Source organism: Aulonocara sp. 'chitande type north' Nkhata Bay, linkage group LG15, assembly GCF_057382095.1.
Source record: "Aulonocara sp. 'chitande type north' Nkhata Bay isolate Kocher_YH1m ecotype deep benthic linkage group LG15, A_spYH_male_GT1.1, whole genome shotgun sequence".
Lineage (NCBI taxonomy): Eukaryota > Metazoa > Chordata > Actinopteri > Cichliformes > Cichlidae > Aulonocara > Aulonocara sp. 'chitande type north' Nkhata Bay.
The window spans coordinates 38,865,189-38,888,995 of NC_141358.1; the positions used below are offsets into that span (position 1 = coordinate 38,865,189).

General features: G+C 40.1%; 3 protein-coding genes across 5 annotated transcripts in view; 1 reads left to right on the top strand and 2 right to left on the bottom strand.

The window, feature by feature from the left end:
• The window catches only part of psmd1 (proteasome 26S subunit, non-ATPase 1), a 36,224-nt gene extending 17,263 nt beyond the window's left edge, over positions 1-18,961 (bottom strand). The window contains exons 1-16 of the mRNA XM_086263301.1: positions 18,771-18,961; positions 18,159-18,202; positions 17,827-17,900; positions 17,353-17,522; positions 16,987-17,195; positions 16,697-16,840; positions 15,563-15,789; positions 15,184-15,244; positions 14,417-14,545; positions 14,185-14,273; positions 14,000-14,078; positions 13,672-13,845; positions 13,408-13,519; positions 12,524-12,720; positions 12,034-12,129; positions 11,522-11,586 (exon numbers count right to left, since the gene is read on the bottom strand). Coding sequence (XP_086119427.1) covers positions 11,522-11,586; positions 12,034-12,129; positions 12,524-12,720; positions 13,408-13,519; positions 13,672-13,845; positions 14,000-14,078; positions 14,185-14,273; positions 14,417-14,545; positions 15,184-15,244; positions 15,563-15,789; positions 16,697-16,840; positions 16,987-17,195; positions 17,353-17,522; positions 17,827-17,900; positions 18,159-18,202; positions 18,771-18,786 — 1,886 coding nt within the window. The 5' untranslated portion in view covers positions 18,787-18,961. The remainder of the gene's footprint in view (positions 1-11,521; positions 11,587-12,033; positions 12,130-12,523; positions 12,721-13,407; positions 13,520-13,671; positions 13,846-13,999; positions 14,079-14,184; positions 14,274-14,416; positions 14,546-15,183; positions 15,245-15,562; positions 15,790-16,696; positions 16,841-16,986; positions 17,196-17,352; positions 17,523-17,826; positions 17,901-18,158; positions 18,203-18,770) is intronic.
• On the top strand, positions 1,393-8,413 carry htr2b (5-hydroxytryptamine (serotonin) receptor 2B, G protein-coupled). Of its 3 annotated transcripts, XM_086264633.1 has the most exons (5): positions 1,393-1,851; positions 2,215-2,793; positions 6,719-6,919; positions 7,442-7,902; positions 8,130-8,282. In XM_086264633.1, the coding sequence occupies exons 2-5, from the start codon at positions 2,517-2,519 to the stop codon at positions 8,142-8,144; spliced, it is 954 nt and encodes a 317-aa protein (XP_086120759.1). In that variant the 5' UTR covers positions 1,393-1,851; positions 2,215-2,516; the 3' UTR covers positions 8,145-8,282. The 3 variants fall into 3 exon arrangements, with proteins under 3 accessions (XP_086120759.1, XP_086120757.1, XP_086120758.1); XM_086264631.1 differs by having other exon boundaries at positions 7,442-8,413; XM_086264632.1 differs by having other exon boundaries at positions 2,234-2,793; positions 7,442-8,413.
• A 1,719-nt stretch (positions 18,962-20,680) lies between the features above and the next one.
• LOC147313624 (uncharacterized) lies at positions 20,681-22,990 on the bottom strand. Its single transcript, XM_086263302.1, has 3 exons — positions 22,100-22,990; positions 21,466-21,564; positions 20,681-21,367 (listed from the first exon to the last, which is right to left on the bottom strand). Exons 1-3 carry the CDS (start codon positions 22,863-22,865, stop codon positions 21,270-21,272), a joined length of 963 nt encoding a protein of 320 aa, XP_086119428.1. The 5' UTR covers positions 22,866-22,990; the 3' UTR covers positions 20,681-21,269.
• Between the last annotated feature and the right edge of the window lie 817 nt (positions 22,991-23,807).

Below are 23,807 nucleotides of genomic sequence, written 5' to 3' on the forward strand. Positions count from 1 at the left end.
GCCTTTTCAGCTTTTTTCAGTAAAAGATTACCTTTAACCACCATCAAAATAGAAGAAGTGAGATGGAGAGAAGAAATCAATATTCAGCATTTGTTTCACATGAAAGCCTGTGAAGCTGTGACGCCTGGAATTCGACTTCAAGTTCAATATCCTGGTAATGCGTGATGGACTTAAAAACCTCAGAATTAACTCAAAGGAAAGAGACGAGGAAAAAAAAAAAACCGAGCACCAAGTTTATGACTCCACTCAAAGTCAAAGTTGCAGGTGTAGAGCAAAGAAAAAAAATCTTAAAACATGTAATTTTTCTGCATGAAATGTGACTGGCAGTCATTGATGTGGTCTTGCTGTATGACTGCAGATCACATTCGGTTGCTTCCTGTCTGTTACAGGAAGCAGTTGTAAAATACATCATGAAAAACACCTGGACAATGTTAATTTTAGACAAGAGGTCATGTGGCTTTTATAGTTTACGCTAAAAGGTAATCAAAATTCATCCAAAGAGTAAACAAAACAAACACGTGTGAGTATACTGCTATAATAATAAGTGATAAGCAGCTGCCAAAGGGCAGACTGTTAACTTGTTAAACTGCTTAAACTGGGAGAAAAAAAAAAAGTGTCACGTCTAATGGTACATAATGTTTTTATTTCCTTTAATGTTGCAGCAGTTTAAAAGTTGGCAAACATGCAGATCCCAAGAAATAAGATTAGTTATCATACTGAAAACATGTTCGGGTAAAAGCAGCTGTTGGAGAGATAGATGCTGCCTCTAATCACAGTGCTACACCTGATGTGATGATTTAAGCATTTAAAAAATTTCAACTTCTGGGACTGAAGAGATTAAACTTCATTAAAGGATAAGCAAAGTAAAAGAGAGCAGATTATCTTATGCATGTACTGCCACCTTGACAGAAACAAGGGGCATGTATCATCTAAAATATCCAAGGGTACACTCTGAACTTCTCACTTAAAAAATAAATAAATAAATAAATAAATCTGCTTTTAAAAGCAAAAAATCAAAGCAACATCATGACTACAAGCAAAAAAAATCTATAGAGAAAACAAAAATATACATAAATAGGGGATAATTTCTTAAAATCTATATCATCTATTAAAAAAAGGTTTCCTGAGATTTTCTCAATGTGAGCTCACTGAGGACAAAAGGCTTTAACAGCTATGTAGTATAAGTACATTTTCAAGCATGTACCTCTACACAAAGCAGAGGAGTGAACAGAAAGTGACAAATATAAACAGTAGGACGGCGGTGTTGAAGGAAATTACCTCCCAGAACAACTGGCATGTTGCCATCATGAAGACATTCATCTGTTTTGTATAGAGTCTGAGTCACTTGCAAGCAGAAGGGGGAGGGAGGGGACGAGAGAGAGCGAGCGTGAGCTGATCGCAGGCTGCAGACGAGAGGCAACGAGTGAGAACGGGAGAGCACCAGAGGAGCAACAACATCTGAAAGTTTTAAACCTGTGATCGCGGTAGGTGACGCGCAGCGAGACTGGAAGTTCCTCCAACATGTGGAAGCGAATAAATTCCACATCACGGACCGCTTCAGACTAAGACAGATTTAGGATTCGCTGCTGAGGGAGGGCGTTCTCTGTCACATTCTTCTATGGGAAGGGAAGAAATTTAAAGATGAGATAGGAGACATTAAAAGAGACCAAGCTGTCCCACCTTACAAGGTGTGCAAAGAGTGAAATGCACGGGGTGTCAAGCGGCTCTCTTTTCCCAGCTCAGAATACTGTTTTAGTGTTCAACAGCGTTAAGACGTAAAGGTTTGGGAAAAGACTTAAAGAGCTGAAAACACAAAAGGAGAAGGACAGCTAACATTACCTTGGGAAACAGGTAAGAAACTTTTGCAAAACTATCACAATACTAGTTTATTTTTTTTATTTGAAAATGGGTTTCGACATCATTTAAACCACTGCTTTGGAAGGTATATAAATTCAAAATCCTACACATTCATCTACTAATTTTAATCAACAAATATCAGCTGAAACACTGTGTACAAACAACTTGCATCTTTTATTAACCTTTAACTGTATAACAGAAGAAATCTGAAAAGCTTTTAAGCCATCACTCTGTTTTCCCAGCTTGGCATTCACATAACTCATGATCTGACTGTCTTTGCTCTATTTATTACTTACCATTGCTGCATTTTGTCATTATTCGGGTAAAGAAAATGACTAATCACTACCCCTTTAACAGACCTATTTCTTCTTTGAAGTGGATGTCAAGAGTGTCAGCTGCCTGGGAAAGTGAGGACCCCTGCTCACTTGCGGAACATCGCACTGTGGAGCTACTAATCGTGTTGGGATTATTGCCAGCTTTGGATTTTATAAGAACAAAGATCATCTTCGTTTGGCTTTTACGGGATGCAGGATCTTGTGTGCCGCCCCTGAACTGTCTCACCCTACCCTGTGCCCTTGCCTGTGGGACCCAGTGACCATGCTGACCGAGTCTCCCAGACCAGAAAGATTAGAGCCCCGACCTACACTCAAGCCCGCTGTATGCTCAGCAGCACCCTGTCTCAGCCAGCCATGGCACAGCTCGAGGCTAACAGCTCACACGCAGGCAAAGTGTCTGAGCTTCAGCTGAAATGGGCTGCCTTGCTCATTGTCATGGTCATCATCCCCACGATCGGAGGAAACATCCTGGTCATTCTCGCTGTGTCGCTGGAGAAAAAGCTGCAGAATGCTACCAACTACTTTCTAATGTCACTTGCTGTAGCCGATCTGCTGGTGGGACTCCTAGTGATGCCCATTGCATTGGTCACTGTTCTCTACAGTAAGTTTAGCACGGAGCTTTGGCTTTGACAGCTTCATTGCACATATACTGCATATGCTTTTTTACATTATATGGGTAGTATTAAAGCTGCACAGGTAAAAATCCTAGAAACCCAAGCATAACATTTCTTATTTTTTCCCTTTTAAAAGGTCGTTTACATTTATTTAAAAAAAAAAAAAAAAAAAAAAAATCACAATATTTTTTATTATGCTTACAAAATAAACAGTATTTAAACTCCAGACGCTCCCCCAGCAAAAACTGCCAACATTACCTCACCCATGTCTAAGGTGTGACTCTGAACAAAGCACCATTGGAATGATTATATTTCTTTCTTTAATATAGTAAATGGCCTGTATTTGTATAGCGCTTTACACATCCAGTCACCCATTCACACGATCGCCCCGACAGATCATAATCTGTCATAATATCCAGAAGAACACTGAAAATTGATGTCCAAACCACCAACAAATTTTGAAAACAATTTTTTAAAGTGAGTTCAAGCGTGACCGAAGTGATTTAATGAAGAATGTCCCCTAATTCACAGCAAACTTGTATTAAACCTTCATTAGGCGTTAATATCTGCATAACGACCAGAAGACTTGGGGATAACAGAAGAGGAGAAAAACAATTTGAGAGGCAGTATTAGATCCAATCAAGACTATCTCTAAACAAATTATTCTAGATGAAATAGAACAAGAGATAGTGGATGGTGAACAGTCTACTTTCTCTGGCAAAGGTTTGGTGCCAGGTCCACAGCTTGGACTGAACGACTTGCCTCTGGGACTATTACCAATGGAAAGCCATTTTTCCATTAATTCCATTAATAGTGTTGTGCAAATACAGCTGCACAGGAACTGATTTAGACTTGTATCATCTTTTTTTCCTCTTCATACCACAACAAAATACAGAGCTATGGCAAAGCTACGCATTATTCTCCATTAGTTCAATTGAAAGATAATGAGCTGGATTATAATTATGCCTAACACACAAGAGCGCAGATGTGGATGTGTCACACTGAAAGCTGCACAAGTAAGATTGCTCAGAGATGCTGCTCAAGCGCTTACCTTAATGCAGAATCGAATTAAAGAAGGGCTTTACAATTAATCTGCCATTGCATCTATTTCTGTAACAAATCTGTGTCTGGAAACATGCTATTTAAATTCTGACTGGATCGCTGGATTGAAAAGGATACCAGCTATAAGGGTTTTACATCACTCTCCACATTAGAAACATATAAAGCCTGTTCATCAGTCTACCAGGAAGCTTAATCCCCTTTCACATTGCTATAATTGAGCACACTGAGCCCAAAATTCACCCAGTAAACCCTCCAAAGAAGTTTTAGTCACAGCCAAAGGAGAAATCATCAGTAAAATTAGTATTTTAAACCACACTTATTTTGGGTTCATCATCAAGCATAATAAACAGTTTAATTTATCAAACAGCCACATATAACAACAAAACTCACAGATTTCTGTTCAACAAGCCTGTGCAGATTTTGTCCTTTCATATCATTCATTTTTGTATGCGCGCTTCAGTAGACACCGAAAGGCCCATTCTGATCCATGAAAAACCTGGGTATTGAGCTAAAAGCAGCTGGCTTTGAAACATAAAAGAAACTGAAAGGGTATTGATTTCTTTTTTCTTTGTTCAAACCATCACTTCAATACGGCAACCTCTAAAGCAATTTATCTAGGCCGAAAATATTTAGTCCTAAGAACTAGTCCAGTCACGTAACTGAGAGAAAACACCAACTGTGATTAAAATGTATTTCTTTAATTTTTCCAGCAGTATTTCTATCTGCTAAAAGGTTACAAAGGTCTACAAAAACAAAAAACAGACTCCTAAAATATTCTCTGCTTTTGTGAAATATATTTTAAGACCCAGGCAGCTGTCATCCTCTCCTATTTAGAGAGAGATGAAGCGCTGAGGTGAACTGGAAGAGGTCATGAGGACACAGACAGAAACAGTGTGTTAGTGTGAAGGATAGCTAACGACGGTGCGGACAGTCATGCTGTGCCAACAACCTTTAGCGAAATAAACAAAGTCACATAGACAAGGTTATAGTACATTGGTACACTAATACCACAAATGTCAACACAACTAAACTAAATATTTCAGTGAAATCAGTGATACAACTGTAAGGTGGGGTCGATGAGCTGTGCTGGGCTTGAAATAATCAGAAACAATAAAAACACACGTAAGCTGACAGACTAATAAAGCTGTGCGTGTGTTGTGTAAATTAAGACTGTTATCATTGTTAATTAAGGCTAGAGATGTGCTGGTCCGGTGTCCAGAGGTGTTTGCTTTGTAGCCGTGTGCAAATGATGAAGGTGGTTGAAGTCCAATTTATCTTTTTAACCTTTATCCCCCTTCTTATAATCTAATAACAGGTGAGGAAGGTGCAGAGAGGCTAACAGCTAGTCCTTTGAAGTTCGTTAGTTAGTTACATTTCTTTTTCTTTTCAGCTCTATACAATGTCACTATAATTATTAGGCCTTTACCTTTAGCGATCCAATCACATATAAAACAAAATTGATTTCTCTATTAACCAAAGTGTCTCCAGTTGAACAGCTATAACCTCCTTTTATCTTTGATCATCCGTTCAGACTTGCTCGTGGAGTAAAGTAGTAGGGCAGGTAGAGCTGGCTGCAGCTGGCAGAGAAACCCACTTTACTTTGAATTAAAATATATAGGTTTCAAAGAAAAGATGATGCAACACACCCAATCCAGAAAATGTTTCTAGTATTCAGCCACTCTTCCACATCTGCTGAGCAGAAGTATACAGACACCTGGAAAATGTAAGAGGTCCTCTTGTTTAAAATATGAGCTATGTGAACAGAAACTCTTGTAAACTTAAAATAAACCAACTTGTAGCCAAAAAAGAAAAAAGAAAAGCCTAAGTGAGAAGCCAGCTCTCTACTAACCAATAATGTGGTAATTTAATACATTAGATTTTCTGAACTCCTCTATTCTATATATTTTTTTTTATTTAAAGAGATGTGGATATTGTAGCTGTTTCTACTGTGCAATGTGCTATAAACACATTCTTTCTTATACTTGCCAGAAATGCAAATTATTCTTATTCTTTTTTAAGTAATAACACTTCATCCCCATATTTTTTTAATAAAAGTCCTGCACTGTTGACTCTTAGACACCCACATCTGTTCAAATAGCAGTTTTGTAATCCTTATAAACCAAAACAAAGAAAAGAAAAAACATTGCAAATGACTTTGAGGTGCTGACACGAGCCTTGTATAACTAGGAACTACAGGAGAGCTCTGCTTTATGCTCCAAGTTTTTAAATGGGCTGCCACGTGGTGGAACTAGGATGTTTTCAAAGGCAACCATAAAACAAAAAACTATAAAAAAAAATAAGCTTACAAGGGCAGGATTGCTTTAGTAACATTGTAAAACTAATATAACAAATAAACACTTTCCAAAAGTGTCAATCATTTGTCATTTGGGGGGAGAAAAGCTTCCATGTCAAACTTAATCAAAACAGAGTACGAGAAAGCAGCGCAGTAAGGAGGCGGAGGAGACGGGCATAACACAGGAAAATTCCAACAACTGTCTTTTACTATGTTAATGGATGACGAGACAAAAGCCAGAACAACTACTTGCCAGTTTTATATCCAGAACTCAAAATAAACACTACTGTTGAGCGCAGTCTCTGCCACATCTACATAAAGAGCTCCGAGCTCCATAAACACTCGGCGAACCCTCCTTTTTCCAGTAAAGTGATTCCTCACAGATAAACAAACAGCAATCATTTGCACGAGTGCTACTTCAAACCCGTTGCCATTGTCTGATATCTACCCTAACGGGCAGAGAGTATGACCGCATTCTTTTTGGCAAGAAAACGAGTTACACCACAAGTATACTAAACTATCTGCCAACTCTAATTTCCATCTCATCTTCTCTTTAGACTCTGGATGGCCTCTTCCTGAGTTTCTCTGCCCCATCTGGCTCTTCCTTGATGTGCTTTTTTCTACTGCATCCATCATGCACCTTTGTGCCATTTCACTGGATCGCTACATTGCCATCAAGAAGCCGATTCAACACAGCCAGTACAAATCCAGAGCAAAAGCGCTGGTCAAGATCGCACTGGTGTGGCTCATATCCATTTGTAAGTTTGTCAGTTCAGCCTTCAGCTCTACAGCAGTCTTTAAAGTCAAAACTCAAAACATAAAAGCCCCAACAAGACCTGGTTTACACTCAGAAATGCATGCCAGATGACATAAAACAGCAACATATATATATATAAACAGCACTGATGTGATTTAAAGTCCACTGTGACTTTTTTACAGTAAGCTGTAAACACAAAGATGCTGCAATCAGTCATGCCTTGTTATTGGAGACACATTTCAGTAAAAGCAGCTCTTTCTCTCAAATGAAAAATTACTGCATTTGCAGAAAAAACAAAACAAATGCAAGCCAGTAAGCTGTTCATCCAATGAGTAATAATAATAATAATAATAATAATAATAATGGATACTTTATTGATCCCCATGGGGAAATTACTTGTTTTTCTCTGCATTTGACCCATTCACTCAGTGAAGCAGTGGGCAGCCCACTAAGCAGGCGCCCGGGGAGCAGTGTGGTAATAACCAGTGTTTCCCAGTATTTAATGTTGTTGTCGTTTTTCTAGGTATTGCAATTCCAATTCCTATTAGGGGCCTTAAGAACTACCACCTTCCCAACAACATCACCTTCAACAGCAACCACACGTGCCTGCTGAAACCAACCACCTTCTGGGATTTTATCATATTTGGCTCTTTATCAGCATTCTTCATCCCTTTGACTATCATGATGGTCATCTATCTACTCACTGTCCATGTGTTGCGCAAAAAGGTTTATTTGCTCAGGTCAAAGGTCACTCAGCGTTTTAGCTCTCCGGCGGTGTCCACAGTTTTTCAAAGGGAGCAGTCTATGGCTTCAACTGAAGCCGAGCAAATGAATGTGCTGGACAGCAGACTTCCCCGGATGCAGGAAAAGCCAAATGCAGGCACCACGATCGCTCACACGCCATACGAACAGTCCTTTCGCAGGATGTCAACTATGGGCAAGAAGTCCATGCAGACTCTGAGCAACGAGCAGCGTGCATCCAAGGTACTGGGCATAGTCTTCCTCCTGTTTGTAGTCATGTGGTGCCCTTTCTTTATTACAAATATCACCTCAGTGCTATGCAAAGGGTGTGATCCCAACGTCATTGCCTGGCTCATGGAGATCTTTGTTTGGGTGGGTTACGTGTCATCAGGTATTAACCCGCTGGTCTACACCCTATTCAACAAAACTTTCAGGCAGGCGTTCACACGTTACATCACCTGTAATTACAGGAGCTGTGCCAGTAACCTGTCAGGAGGACATCTGAGGCCATCAACTGCAGAGTGGACTCTAACAAGGATTTCAATCAAATCTTCCATGGCAGAGAACTCTAAGCTATTCATGAAACGGGGAATGAAGAACGGCATTGGAGCTGTGGCCTACCAAAGTCCGCTGAGGTGTCGGCAACCACCTGTACAGTCATCTAGTGGTGTTGTGCTAGACACAATACTTCTGACTGAAAATGAAGATGATAAGCAGGAGGAACATGTTAGCTGTGTATAGACTATGGACACGCAAAGCAAATGAATATAAATCGGGGGTGGGGTGGGGGTGGGGGGGTACTTAAAGTGGATAAAATTTATGTTGCAAATTTGAGTTCTTTCAAGACAAAGGCTTGTCACGAACAGATGTTTCTGTCAATTGGATACATTTAATGGCAAGACAACAAACCCCAAACTGTTCATAGTCTTTTGTAGCGCACACCTAGAGGGCAAAACACCAAAATGCTGGCTAACTCAGAGCATCAGAGCACCAGAGAACTCGTTTTTAATATGTTACAAGCTGCAAATGTCCAGATCAACTTTCAAAAACACTGATATTTAAAATACTGCATGTTTTTCCATACTTGTAAAGTGTACATTGCACAAGCTGCAGTCCATTTGGCAATATTTGCAATATGTAACAATATCCCCCCCAGTGCACTTACACTGCCACCAGCACATACACAAAAAACCCCAAAACAAAAACAACAGTAGGTGCAGGTCTATCTATTTTTGATTGAGATGGGTCACTAATGCCACGTTTGGAAGGTGAAACTCATCTGTTAAGCTTATAATAATGTAATATAATTTAGCCTTTGGTGGGATTTGGCTGCTGTTTTTGTACGGCAGCCTCAGGAGAGGTGTGTTAGCATTTAGTGCCATTATCTTTACTTGCCCAGCAGCTGTAAACAACTGAGCGGCTTGTGAACATTAGCTGGCATTTTGGTTTAATAACTCTGGTGAAAGTAAAGCACATGAAGTCTAAGGAAGGCTTGTTTTGCCCTCCAGGGTTCAAGGTGGTGACCTCACTTAGAAACTAGTAAGTGATCGCTAATGTTTGTTTACATCAGTTACACAAGGATCTATTTTCAACTATGAACACTACATCCACAAAGTTCAGGACATCATGATGACCTGGAAACTCCCTGAATGCAGCATACAGTACATTTCCTATTCTGATGCTTTCAACTTTTGCTGTCTAAATATGCTGTAAACCATCTACATGCTTATATTTTGTCAAGACAACACAGACAGACATAAACGCCTTGCACTCTTGAAACGATACTTAATGTATTTGCTGGACCTTTGAAAAGCACTCTTGTACGTGTATAGCAGCCTGCTGTTTTGACATGTTAAAAAGATGTCCACTTAAAAAGACTGTACATAGAAAATGTTCACTTTAAATGGAAATCTACATGTGTTTAATAAAATATTTCTTGTGTTCCTGATAAAAAGGCCAAATTCTAACCATCTGTGTGTTATGCTGTTGATCTCCACATTCATATGTTACTGTAATGTGATCGGAAAAAATGGCCTCTATCATAAATAAGGGCTGGGCAAAACAAAACACAGCATAACAGCCACAGTAAGACAAACAAAACAAAACAAAACAAAACAAAACAAAAAAGGCTATTCACTTTTCCCCAAATCATAAACACCAAAGCAGATAACAGAGTTTGGCAATAAAAACCACTGCTATTTACACTGAAAAAGAAAAATACGAATACTGTAACGACAGCATATTTAAGGAGCAATTCCTGATTTCTCTGTTTAAAAATATCCAGGAAAACATTCAACTAAACTAAAATCCTAATTAGTTATATTCCTGTATAGACTGTGTCACTGTTAAACAAAAGACAAACAAACAAACAAACTGGAACTCTGCTGATTTAGTATGAAAAAGCTGAAACGTAAGGCATTCAAACCTGGCTCTTCTTGTGAGGCGGAGTGCATGCAGTTATTCTTAAGGCATTAGGGTGAGAAATCAGAGAAGAGCAGGCAAACTAAATAGCTCTGGTTCACAAGTCTTTCTAAACACAGAGAAAATTTACACAAGGTTTATGTAGCGGCCGATTGATCACAGGATATCACATGGCCTTTTTGGGCTTAAAAATGCACACCCTGATGTTTGTGAAGTGGCCAGGCAGTCTGTTTAGCACGAGCCCTGCTCTATGGTGGGTAAACACTGATGTTAGTGGGATAAATGCCTGTAAATAACTGGAGAAGACAGTTAAAGTGATAAGGACCTCAGTGGTGTCATTGTCTGACAGAGGAACATCATTCATGAAGACCAGTAACTACTACTAAACTAAATTTTGACAACTCATTACACAAAATATAAAAAACACAAGGTCAGCCAGGAAAACTGAAGCAAAAAAGAAAGAAAACCAAACTGTTTCTGTGTCAGTAGTGACGTAGTGAATAACAAGAACCTGACTGGTTAAAGCCAACTAAGCTCCAGGACATCTGCATGGAAATGACATTCACTGGTTTCATTCATTTGCCAGCTGCTACATTAACACTTTTGTGTTAGCCAATCAACCAACAACACTTCACTTCACAAGTTAAAATCCCAAACAAGCTAACTGTAGTAAAGCTAAATAAAACTCCCACAAGTAACCAAGAGATCAGCTGCTTGTAATGATGGAAAAACTGGTAAACTCCCTGTTCTCCTTCTAGTTTGTGGGGGACACCAGAGTATCCACAGGTATCGGCTTTATAAAGTTACTGTGGCAGCTAATGCTATTAACCTTAATACGGATGGCTATAGTTGTGCCATTTTCTTTTGCCGTAAGCATTCTGCAAGTCTTTTAAGGTAATGATTTTTATTTATTAATTTACATATAACAAGCATCTAAAATCACACTGAGTTTCTACTATAATGCACGTGCCTCTTTGTGGAGGTTGTTGTTCGTGTGCCAGCTGCGTTTAAGATAGACAGCCAGTTAGCGGCAGATGTGACACACACTGAAATCAACAACCATAAACCATCTAGCTTTAATTCTACCTCCCCTCAGCAAACAAAGATAACTGTGCAACTGTTTAAAATAAACGGACGGACAGCAAACTGAGCACTGGTTGGTTGTCATTATATAACTTTTTTTAAAACTCTTCAAAAGATTAACATAAAGAAGCATCATTTGTAATAACAATGATATTTAGAAAACCCTTCAGAATACCTTCCTTTTACCAGATGCATGATTTGATCTGCTCAAATAAGTATGTCTTTGTTCAAAGGTTGTGTTTTGCATAAAGCTGGAATTTTGGCACAAGTATTGAGGTTTTAAAGAGAAAGGCCTTTGGTGCATGCGGAAAAAACCAAAACAGAGCGTTCATAGTTTAAAGAATGGGGTCTGGCTTACCTGAACAAGATGAAGCCAATGGACTCGACAGCAGCCCGTCTGACATCATCATTCACATCACTCACCTTAATAGACAAAAGAAAGGCAGTCAATTAAACGGGACTTGATTTAATCTTAAAAATGCACATCCCCTACTACTCAGAGTAAAAGAAATATGCTCTACTATTAAGCTGTCTAATAAATTCAGTTAGCACCAAGTGCCACCTGCAGGACAAAAGTGGTTCACACCTCTGCAGTGATTTCTGTTAGCAAAGAGTTTTGCAAGATCATCCCTGAAAGAATACAGTGCTTTAAATAACTGGCACTAGTTTAATAACAGCAGCTACTAAAGCTTTGAAAAAAAAGACAGATTAAGGGAGAAAATAAACAATCATACTTTTGACAATATTATGACTAGCAGCTATTATGAGGCCGGCCATTAGTGGATCTTCCATCCGCTTCAGTGCCATCATTATAAACCTGCACTCCCTTCAGTGACAGTGTTGTAAAGAAGGAAAAAAGGAAGCACTCACAGCGACATGTAGCAGGCGTCGGATGGCCTTGTTGTTCCCAGAGCCACAGTATGCCATTGCCACAGTGTACATACCAGAGCGCCGCAGGATGGGGTCCTACCGTAGACAGTGAAAGAAAGCAGAGCTTTAAGACTGTGTCTGGATACACAACTAAGATCAACATAATTTGAGTAATTTCCCACATCTAGATCTTGGCACAAAGTACAGAGGAAGAGTCTCACATGTGATGGGAAATACACACAACCTGAGGTTCAGTAAGTGCAGACGGGATTTGATACATCAAATATCGGCACAGTGAATTGTGAGCTTTACGGAGAGTAGTGACCTTTATGAAGCAGACTGAGATTCTTTCCATTAAAGAATCAAACTTCTATTATTTTCTAGATATTGGTAAGTTGACCCTATGGCAAAGACAATTGTCACTTTTTTTGACAGAAGTTTCAACCTGATGGTGTACATAATTTGATTTTTGAGTGTTTTTTAGTCATACCTTGTCTCTACAGAGGCTTTCAATGAGGGCATCAGCCTCCTCCATACGTCCATACATGACCATGGCAATTCCTACTGCCAGGCCACGCAAGATCTTCTCGTGCTGCGTCTCCTGAGCGTAGCCCACCATGTCCTCGATCGCCTGAGCCGACTTGGAGCCCAGCATGACGAGACCAAGAGCCAACCCTGCAGCTTCACCTGGGAGGTCGCAGAAGCAGAAAAAATAAACAATAAACATGTGGAAGAGCATTCAGCTCTAACTTTATTGCACACACACAGCTAGGCCTCTGAGAAAGGGGGTGACAAAGCGGGGGAAATTCCACAGGTGTGAAGCCTTTTGTTCTGTGTTTTTGAGGATGGGGGAAGAGACAAGGGGCAATCACGGTAAGAAGAGATAAGGTTATAAAAAATCTCCCACATTCTGGAGAGGGTTAACAGCTGTGAAAGTACTTTTGTCTGACTGTATTTAAACCAGGGCTGTGCTGTTCATTGGTAGAGAGACTGCTGTCAGTGCCCCATGATGGCGGCTCTCTCCAAGCATGCTTGTGTTTATTATTAAAAGTTGTTGGCCTACTGCTCACTGTGTCTGTAGGCTTTGTTAATTAAAATTCCATAACACATCACACAGGATTAAAAACAAACAAAAAACCCTGCTTTTTTTTGGTCCACATACAATTAAAAAACATAACAAAACACATATTTAAAACGTCTGAAAGTTCTACTCTAATAAGGGATGTAGCAAAGATGCTCAAAACAAACAAAAATAAAAAACCAAATCCTTCTTTGTCATATTTGTAGAAACATTATTATTAGTAAGCAGAACAGTAAAAAGCAAACTGGGGCTTTAAAATTCAAAAAGCCCCTTCACTGACAGGGCCTACGTACCAGTGACAGCATCATCCTGGTAGAGGTTCGACTTGAGCAGATCGTAGACATCCTGCCTAGCCGTGCCCAATGCAGCCAAGCCCAGGCCAAGAGCACCGCCATGACGGACAATCTGTGACCGTGGAACAGAAAGCACACCATCAGCGAGAGCATAAAACTGACACAGAGACTTAAACTAGCTCCTGCTCTCTAAAAAGCTTTAGCTGGGGCACAAGTGTAACATTTATCTGACAACCAAGCATGAAACCAAACCTAAAAACTCACATCATTGCTGGCGTTCTTGAGTTGACTGAGCAGGTAGTCAATGATGTCCCCGCCATGGTTGGCATGAATGAGGCCCAGGGCATACAGCCCGCCTCCTTCCTGGTAGGCAGACCCAGGGGAGGTATCTTTGGGCAAGTAGGTGGCCATTAACTGGAGCGCCTCTTTTTCATGACCCTGAAAGAAAGCATTTTCAACATTTTGAACATTAGAAACATTTTTTTCTTTGTCTAAAACATTCTGAGCAGGCAGTAAGATTAGAAAAGCATAACATTAGAACAAAATCCTTTCTGGTTTTCTTAGTATTACCATCATTGTGCCAGAACTCTACCTTGTGGATGACACCCAGACTTGCTGTCGCTGTGAATTTTGCCCAGTTTGTTGCTCTTGCCAGCCATTCTAAGTTTTCTCTACAAGAACAAAAAACACTGGGGTTATAGTCACTCGAAAACAACACGTTTATCAATATCCCTCTGTAATCTTTTCAGTGTTTTATCATCCTCCCAGCACAGTTACCTGAGGAACTGGTCACTTGTGGTTCCTGTGTGCATGAAGGAGTTGGCTATAACCGTAGCTGTGTGGCACACTGAATTTCGAACCGCGTCCTGGAGTAAAAGGAGGCACAAAAATCAGGGAGTTTCAGGAAGTGGTCGCTACGGCACATTAAGTGACCTCAAGCAAAATGCAGTTCATCTGGTTGTAAACAATCTTCTTCAAAACTGCACATTACACTGGCAGCGAACGTTACCTTTGTGTTTTTCAGAATCATTAGATCTGTATTGTTATTTCGAATTAAGAATTGTAGGTGAAGCTCAATGGCCATCTCCCCACTCAGGATCTTGATCATCTTTGCATTCTGGTCTTTGGACTCATCTTTCTGTAAAAAGACAGAAGGACAATGTGACAGGATATATTAAAGGCAGCAAATCAGAGTGCATTTATTTAACCCCCCTCCCCCAAAAAACCCCCCAAAACTACTGTTCAATTGATTTTCTTCTTTCTACTTTCAACTTTAACTTGAAGTTTTATATTCATTCCTCCCTCCCAGCATTCAATAACACTATCAAGACTGCAGCTAAAGGCCACACTGAGTTAGTATTGATATTTAGTAAGGTAGTACTAATGATGTGCAATCTGCATTTTTTCTTTGAACTTTTCTTCTCGACTTTGAATGCTTAACTAGACTACACTGCTATATATACACTTGGCAAACACGATTCTGATTCTGACTCTAATAAACTCCTTTTAACTCGCAGTATATTTTAGAATTCCTCATCAAGTTTCAGGATTACTTTTTGTTATTCCTGTGAGAACCGTGTGTCTCTAGACTTTTCCAGATGATGCCAACGCAACCAGTTTTATGTGCATGTATACAAACTGCTTAGCGTGACTGTGATTGTTAGCCTTGATCACATGACAAAGCTGTACTGTTTATGGTGAACATGCTTTGTTGTGCAGGCTCCAGTTATCAAAGATATACTGCAGTTAAAACCCCCAAAAATCCAAACTGCTAACCGTTTCTGCAGGCTTTCCAGCAGGTGAGCTGCCAGCTTTGTCATCGGTCTCCATTGCATCACTATAAAACATACAAGAGACAACAAGTTTCAGTCTGTAAGATGTGTGTGTATTAGACTCAATTCAAACTCAATCTTTTGTATTTCTTTACTTTAGTTTGGTTCATTTCAGAAGGTTTAAGATGCCCACCAGAAACTTAGTGGGCTTTATTCTCACTGACAAAGGGTCAAAAGGTTTTCCCACAATACAGCATTTTAAAATAACTCTTCTGCAGAGAAATGCCTTAAATCAGAGCCACTATCTCTGAAAAAGCCCAAGACCTATAAACATGAACCAAGACAAAGTGCTTCAGAATTAGTCACTCTTTGTCCCTGCCTACCTCTCTTTGTCTGGCGTGGGCACAGTGCCTGTATTTGTGGAACCAGGGACTGCAGGAATAGGTGTCCCAACGGTACGCAGGTTCTGAATGACAGAGGACAGAAACTGCTGGCTGGCACTCTCATAGAGGTCAAAACAGATCTGGTAGGCCATTAGCAGGTTGTCCTCCTTCACCAGCTTCTCCAGGATATCACTCACAGCCTGCGGATCATCCAGGAATATCAGGCACTGGAGTGGGGAGAGAGAGAGATAAGTGGAGAGGGATGTTAGTTTGAAATAGTTTGGGAAAATCTATTAAATTAAAGCTGTACATGTGATCAACATACAGCAGTACTATCAACTATTTTAAAAATCACACAAATAACTCTGAGCATGACTCAGGGCAGATGTTGGTTTGGTTGACTGATCGTTAGAGATTCTTATCTAACAAAAAATACCTGCTATAATGCGTGCCTGAAAGTGAACTCTCTGGAATCATGAAGATTGTGATTACATATAAATTTTGATCTTATCATTTGGAGTTTTCATTTTTCATAACGTCATTTTAGTGGCTTTCAGCAGCCTTCTCCAGAGACGTTAAACCTAACCATAACTTGGCAATCTTTGGATGCTCCGTAGAAACCCTTGGGTTTTCACCTGGCATCCAGATTCATCTGTATGAAGGAATTGTGCTTGCCAAGAAACATATAAATTGGAAGTCTGCCTCTTCTACGAAACTACATTAAGGATGTTATCTTTTCTACAACTGGAAGAATTATGCATGTGTAAACCAGATATTCAGGGGAGATTTAATAGGAGATGAGGGCCTTTTCTTCAATAATACCATATTATCTTTTACAAGCTGTGATCTTTACTTTTTTCTCGGCCCCATAAGATGCAAAAATGTTTTTAATATATTTTTGTTATATTCTTGACAGGTTTTCTTCATGTTTGAGAACTTCGAGAGTCGCACTGTCTTAAATTCCCTCCGTATGTTTTCGTGCCTGAAAGCCTTTTATTTCTTTTCTGTGTTTGTGTATGCTGTCACAAACAACAAATCAATGGATAAAACATTGGAGGGGGAAAAAAAGAAGTGAAAGCACGATCACCCGCGCCAGTTTCCTTGGCTCAGGTGTTTGAACAATTCATTTGTTACCTGACAGACATTGATGAAATCGGGTTTTTCCAGGTTCATGTAGAGTTTGACCAGCACCCTCAGCACGTTGTTACGGAACTTCTTGTTCTGCATCAGGGACATGCACACCTTCAAGCTGTAGGCAAGGAGGCCACTCACATCATTCTGGAAGGGAAGTGAAAAGAAAGAAATTCTTAAGATGAAACGTTAATAACCTTGAACAATCAACAGCAGTAACCAAAGCGTAAATCTTATTAAAACTTGTTATAAAGATCCAAAATAATCTCAAGTTAGCAGAAAACTGCACTGACTGATTCTAAGATGGTTTTCTCAAACATGTCCAGACGTCTTGTTTCCAGGGCGATGCCAATGGCCTGTTTATACTTGTGATCGTCAAGGCAACGCAGGAACATCTTGTTGACAATGCCCTCGAGACGGGGGTCTATGGTTTTCTTCTCTTCGCCCTCTGGCAGCTCGGTATTCTCCACCCGCAGCTTGGTGTAATGGTCGATGCATTTGGCTGCATCCACAAAAATAACAAGTTATGTAGGTAAATATATTTATTTCATACATACTTTTCATTAGAAAGCAACGGAGGATAAACCTTACGTCCAACATTACATCTTTATTTTACTTTGCACTGGTAAGAAGAGAAGAAGTCCCCCCCCCCCACTCACCAATGATGGTCTCCACATATTCTGAGTCATCTGTGACACTGAAAAGATCTCCTGCACCAAGAGCATAATTTAGAGACTCTTCAAAGGCTCCAAGATGGTAGAAAACCTTGGAGGCCACCAAGGCTGCAAATTCTCTACTCCGGAAAGACTCATCCTCATATAGGACTTCACTGTGAGGAGACAACAACAAGTTACATAAAACAAAACTGTCAGGAGCCATTTTTCTAATCACCATTGAGTAAATTGTAGATCAGATCAGAGATGATCAAAATCATTCAGTTCTGCATTTATTACTGAACTATGAGGGAACTTTGAGGGAGAGTAAATACTGATGTCAGTGTCTCAGCATTTACAGGGAAAGTCAGTTAAATCTTTAACCCTACAACAGACATAGAAATAAACAATGAGCTTAAGTTCCTGCTGACTTATGTTACAGTACTGTAATAACTATAATATAAGCTCTTCGCTACTTACATCTTATCCACGGATCCTGAAATCTCAGCCCAAAAGTCATTCACAATGGCATCTAGCTTGTGCAGAGCAAACTCCTGCAAGAAAAACAGACGTGTTGTTTAAATATTCATCTTTGTATTCACTTTTATTTAATACTGCATACACCAAATGAGTTTACATTTATGTCACGTAGAAAATTAAAACATTGACCAAAACTTGATGGGCCACACTGACAATTCATAAAAGTCAAGAGACTTTATCTCTGCAACTGTATCTCTTGTGGTGAGATAACAAGACATGAAAATCTCCCGTTACCCGAATATTCAATTGACTACCCTACAGCCAACTCTTACCTTAAGCTGGGGCTCATCCTCATCAAGGAGAGAAATAATTCCAGCTAGAAAACAAAAGAAATTATTAAATGGATGTTTACTTCATAAAATCCAAATACTTTTCTTTTGATCCAACGGTCATTTCAAATACTAAATACATTTGCAAATCAAAGACAATACATTCTAAGAATACATTACATTACAATACGGTCTGAGGAGATACAGAAGCTTATTGAGGATCAAATATAATGTTAGCCCAAAATCTGGCAATTTGAAGATTGTTTATAGCAATACTAAGATGACAGCAGCATTTAGGATGTATTCAAACACATAACGTCATCGGAAATTACGTCTCAGATGAAAGCAAAAATGAACATGTTTATCTATAAAGATCCATGCTGTTGCCATTACTGTAATTTATTTCCGCTTCCTCCATTTAAACAGCCTTGTAGTGATTAAAACCATTTCTGAAGCACGGGAAATCCACAATGAAATGTGTTTCTCCTTACTATAACTACTTTAGTAATTTTATATGTGATCAACGGTCTATGGTGGGCTGCCAAGTACTAGCCGTGTGACTCAGCTAAATCAATGGCAACGGCTAACAAAATAAAGCTACCTTTAACTACTTACCGGCAGATGTTATCATGATTGGCTCTTCGGTCCCTCCTCGGTCCCGCGTATCCTAGTGTGACGGCGAAATTTCGTGTGATTTGTGAGAAGTTAAAGAAAAGATTTGCAATATTTGGATATGTTTAACCACCGAACTGAACGCAGCCGCTGCTAACTTCTTTTTGTTCAACACCGCAAGTCCCTGTCTGAAGGACCCTCGGGTTGGCCAGCTGTAACTATGCCTGATTAAAAACGTAAAAAAATGTATACAATTCACGCTGGATTCATCAGTTGGACCAACATATTCCAGTTTTATAACTAATTAACATAAAGATAACGTAAATATTATTTGAAAAAATGTGGGGAATTTGTAAATGTAGTTGAATGTATCCGATTTTTACACTGGCACCTCAAATGGCGACCTGCCAGCCCAGCAGCTCTTCTACTAGTGTTGGGATTTCCGACTCTTTTTAGAGAACCGGCTCTTTCGGCTCTACTCACTAAAAAGACCCGGTGCTTTCGGCTCCCAACCGACTCTTCAGGTTGTTTTGTTGCTTTAATTAATTTATTATTAACCATAATATAAAATTATGCACAAAAGGAATTACTATTGTAAAGGATTTCAACTTTTAACTATTTAAATTTTCAGCTTTTTCCTTTTAAACAATTTTAAAGTGAAACAACACAAAACACTGCAAACCACAACACAATTAAATATAAATTAAAATATGAAAACAAAAAGAAGATACACATTCTCTGTCTTATGGGCCTGCATGAATAAACTTTCTGAATCCTTTATCATCTGCAACTGCACAAGGCTCGTGTGCGGAGTGGAGTGGAGAAAAAGTGCGAGAGAGAGGGTGAGAGAAAGAAAAAAAACAAACCCCACGGTTCCCAATAAGGAGTTGGCTCATGTCGTTCACTTCAAAGAGTCGGCTCTATGGCTACGTTCACACTGCAGGTCTTAATGCTCAATTCCGATTTTTTGATCAAATCCGATTTTTTTGTCTCCTCGTTCACACTACAAATAAAATGCGACAGCAAACGCGCTCTAGTGTGAACGCTCAAAGCGGCCCGCATGCGCAAAAGAAGATGTCACACACAACGCGCTCTGTTTAGACCAAGAACAAACAGTTTGACTGATGGCCGTTAATATAAAGACTTCGGACTTTACGTTTCCCAATTTTTGCTTTAAGTTATTTTGTTATTTACATAATAATGTAGATAACCTAATAATGATCCTTATTGCTGTTTAAGAGAGGAGCGGTGCTTCAAAGGATAGCTGCAGATTTCTGTCAGAATCTGCAGATTATACAGTACAAATAAAATGTTTACGTTGTCTTCCCAACAGTTTCACTGACATCTACACTGGATGGCTAGGAAGCGTTCGCGATGTCTTCTCGGGTGCTTCTCTGGCGCTGATAATTGGCTTCAGTCTTGTGTCGGTGACGTAAAAGGCGGATTTAATGCGACTTGACCGTTCAAACAGCAGTCGCTTTCTAATACATCGGATATGTATCGGATTCAGTACCACATACGAAAGTGACCCAGATCGGATTTGAAAATATCGGATTTGCGCCGTTCACACTGTCATAGCATGATCGGATATGGGTCGCATAGGGTAAAAAAAAATCGGATTTGATGCGCTTTCGCCTGCAGTGTGAACGTAGCCTAAGAGCCGTTTCATTCGCGACCGACACATCACTATCTTCTACGTTTCTGTCAAGACAAGGCAGGTCGCTTACAAACAGTAAATTAGCACATCTGGCAATTAAATGAAGATCGTGGAAGCCAAGGGGCGGCGTGTTTTTCATGCAAAGTTGTATGACAATACAGCTTTCGATGACTACTAGTTGTCACCCAGGCAGTTTTTACTTTATTGAAAGAATAGGCAAGGAGTATGTGTTTTAAAACAAAGCTGAACACTCAGGCAAGTCCAATGATGTTTATTTAAAGGGATGAATAAGTCAGTAGGCTACATAAATACAAGTGACATAAATCTCGTTACAAATATTGGTGGTCCTAAAAGTTGTCTCTAAGACACAAAATCCTAATGAAAATGAAAAATAAAATCTTAAGTAAAGCACCCAGGGTCCCTGTTATCCAATTAATACGGTTTTCCGGAAAATTAGTGCAGTGCTTCTAGGTGAGAACGTGACCTGGATTCAGGTAAACTGTGCGAGATTTCACATTTTAAGGCTTTTATCATGTCAGTTGATTTTGTTCTTTAATTCCCTGTATTTGATATACACAAGTTCCCTGACAAACAGTGAGCCAGGAATCAAGTCCTGTATCATTTTATAAGAGTACTTATGCTGTAAGCCGTCTAACGCTTTCTCAACACGTAACAAACTAATGCATGTTTCAAACCTGACAGTGTTTAGGTGGCTTTGACGTGACAAGAAGTATGCTGACTCATAAGAAGTGGGTCCCTGAGCATCACAAAGAAAAATTGTAACACTGTAGCAAAGCACTGAGGTCAGCTTCTCTTTTCACAGTCTAAAAAGCACACAGGTTACATTAGCCGTCTCCTCCAGATGGATCTCCATTCAGAGTTGGTCCAGTAGACAAGGCACAGGCTTTCAGAGGGATGCCCTCTTCTGCACTTTCAGCGTCACCTGAAAAAAGACAACTTGTGAACTTGCAGTGAAAATAAGTGACTGCAGGACTGTGGTGCAGTTCAGGCATTTCTCTGCTGAAGTTACTTTGCAGCTACCTCTTTGCTCGCTGCTTGAACCTCGGTCTTCTCTTCTCCTGTGGCTGAACCAACGTTGCAATGGCCAGAAAACTGGGTTCCCTTCATCCCTAGTATTATCTGAAAGGCGATAAGAAGCGTTTAACAATGTGGCAGCTTTTCTAAGGGGGCGACCGTTTTGTGAATGCTCCCATTGTTTCCTGGCCTTTGCAGCCCTGCCTGGGAAGAAAAATGTGTGCAGTGTGGTCTTGTGAGTGTCATGAAGTGGCCTACACAAGAGTGAGCTCTCTCATTAAAGTACATTAAAGTATGTCCTGTATGGACTTGAATTGAAGTAGTGCTCATTGGTGAGCATACAACGATCATATTATGAGTAGTGGAGGCTTCGGTATAATAGTTAACATATTATATCTTGGACAAATTATGCTGTTTGCCTCTTGCTGATCTAATATGCTGTACATTGTACAATATTCCCATGCTGGCCTGGTTAAATGTGCCAGGGTTCAAACTCCATGTTTACAAGCATGTGTCCTGCTGACATGGGTGTGTGCGGTTGTTGCAGATGGTCACACTAAAACATTTTTTTTTTTTCTACACACTGCATGAAATAAATAAGCTTTTCTGAGGTTTTGCTACAAGTGGAATGTGTGTACACCTGCTGCTTGAGATGAATGTATAACTCTGCAGACGTTTTTCTTGATGCTGAGCATTAGGGTGTCTGTCTTCGGGATGAAGCAGCCGACCCATATCGCCTCTGATGCATGGTTGTGGAACACCGAGCGGATCAGACGCTCCAGAAGCTGGGCGCACCGGCGCGTCTCGGCGCTCTCGTCGGTTGTGTGGATTAATCCAATCAGAGCTGGCCGAGCGATTGTAGCGCGTTTCGTGCGTGCCTTTACATCCTTGAGGATCTCTTTTAAGCACACCTCGTTTGGAGCTCGGCCGATGAAAGTCTGTCTGAAGATGAATATGATGACAGGGGAGTCTATCGCTCGCTTCAGGCTGTGACTGTTCGCCCTCCTCGTTGCTGTCCTCTGAGCATTGCTACTACCCGCTGGTCGTCTCTTTTTCTCTCTGTCCTCTCCCAATTCCAAGTCCTTGGGCCTCGCTGTTAGATAATTTTCATTGCCCTTTCCAGTCTCCGCCTCGCTGGAAACGTGGTTTGTACTTGCTTTACCGCCATGATCGCTCGTCGGACTTGACTGGGGGCCACCATGACCGTTTGCCACCAGACTGCCGTCGTGAAACATGTCGCGTACGAACTCCTGCAATATTTTGGCGTCATCTCCGTCCAAATCTTTATTTCTGCAGACATCACTCACCAAATAAATCCTCTCGCTACCTCCAATTTTCGCTATAGCCTTCTGAAACTCCCTCTCCTCGTCCGGTAGCGTGTCCTTCAGTGACTCCTCGTCCGCCATCCTTGCGCAATTTAAGCTGCGTCGATCTGTTTTATTTACATGAATCGTTAATCCATTGCCGGAGGATGAACCGGTGAAACTTGTTTACGGTCATCAGCGGGAAGGGGGTGTGTGTGTGTGAGGAGGAGGGTGGGGGGGATCTACTCGCATTTGTATTGGCTGATCCTTTTAGTGGGCGTGGCTAACCGTCAATAACCAAACGACAGTGGCTTGATAATGAAGTTAATCTTTAATGGATAACTAGACAGAAATACATATTGGAAATACATTACTACCAATTATCCTAGAATATCATTTAACAGCAGTCAGAGGGGATGAAAGGGGAAAAATAGTACAGTTTTTTTTTTATTTTCTAAGAATTTCTTAGAAGTATTGTGGGGTAAATGGTGGATATTTAAACCTCAGGGTGTAGACTTCACTTTCTTTATTCCCACTATTCACATGGAAAACAGTCTCGACTTCTCTCCAGAGTCATAAATTCTTATCTAAGTGGAAAAAAAGAAATGACAGAGAGCACAAAAGTTTATTTGTCTGACCCACATTTGATAAAACAGCCCATTTCTGGAAATATTTGACTTCATTATGAGATCAAAAAATGACTTTCACACTCAAACTCCTCTCTACTTCAACAAGCTCATGAGTACTTCAGACTAATCCTTTAATCCACCCACGTTTGTTCCTCAAATTAAAAGGTGCCGTCATCCTAAAATGCCATTGAGTTCGTTAACTGAAATCCAAATGGAATAACTTCAGCTGCTGAGTTTGTGTGAGATTGTTTACTGATGGATAATAAACTATAAAGTTGGACCAAAATCAATGCAGAGGTTTCAGCCTTTGACCTTTAGACTAGCTGAACACTGATTAGGTGGGTGGTGCACTTGCTTCGTCATGTCTTTGCAGTGTAACTGAACAGTACAGCTTTAAGTGTTTTTTAGTTAAAAC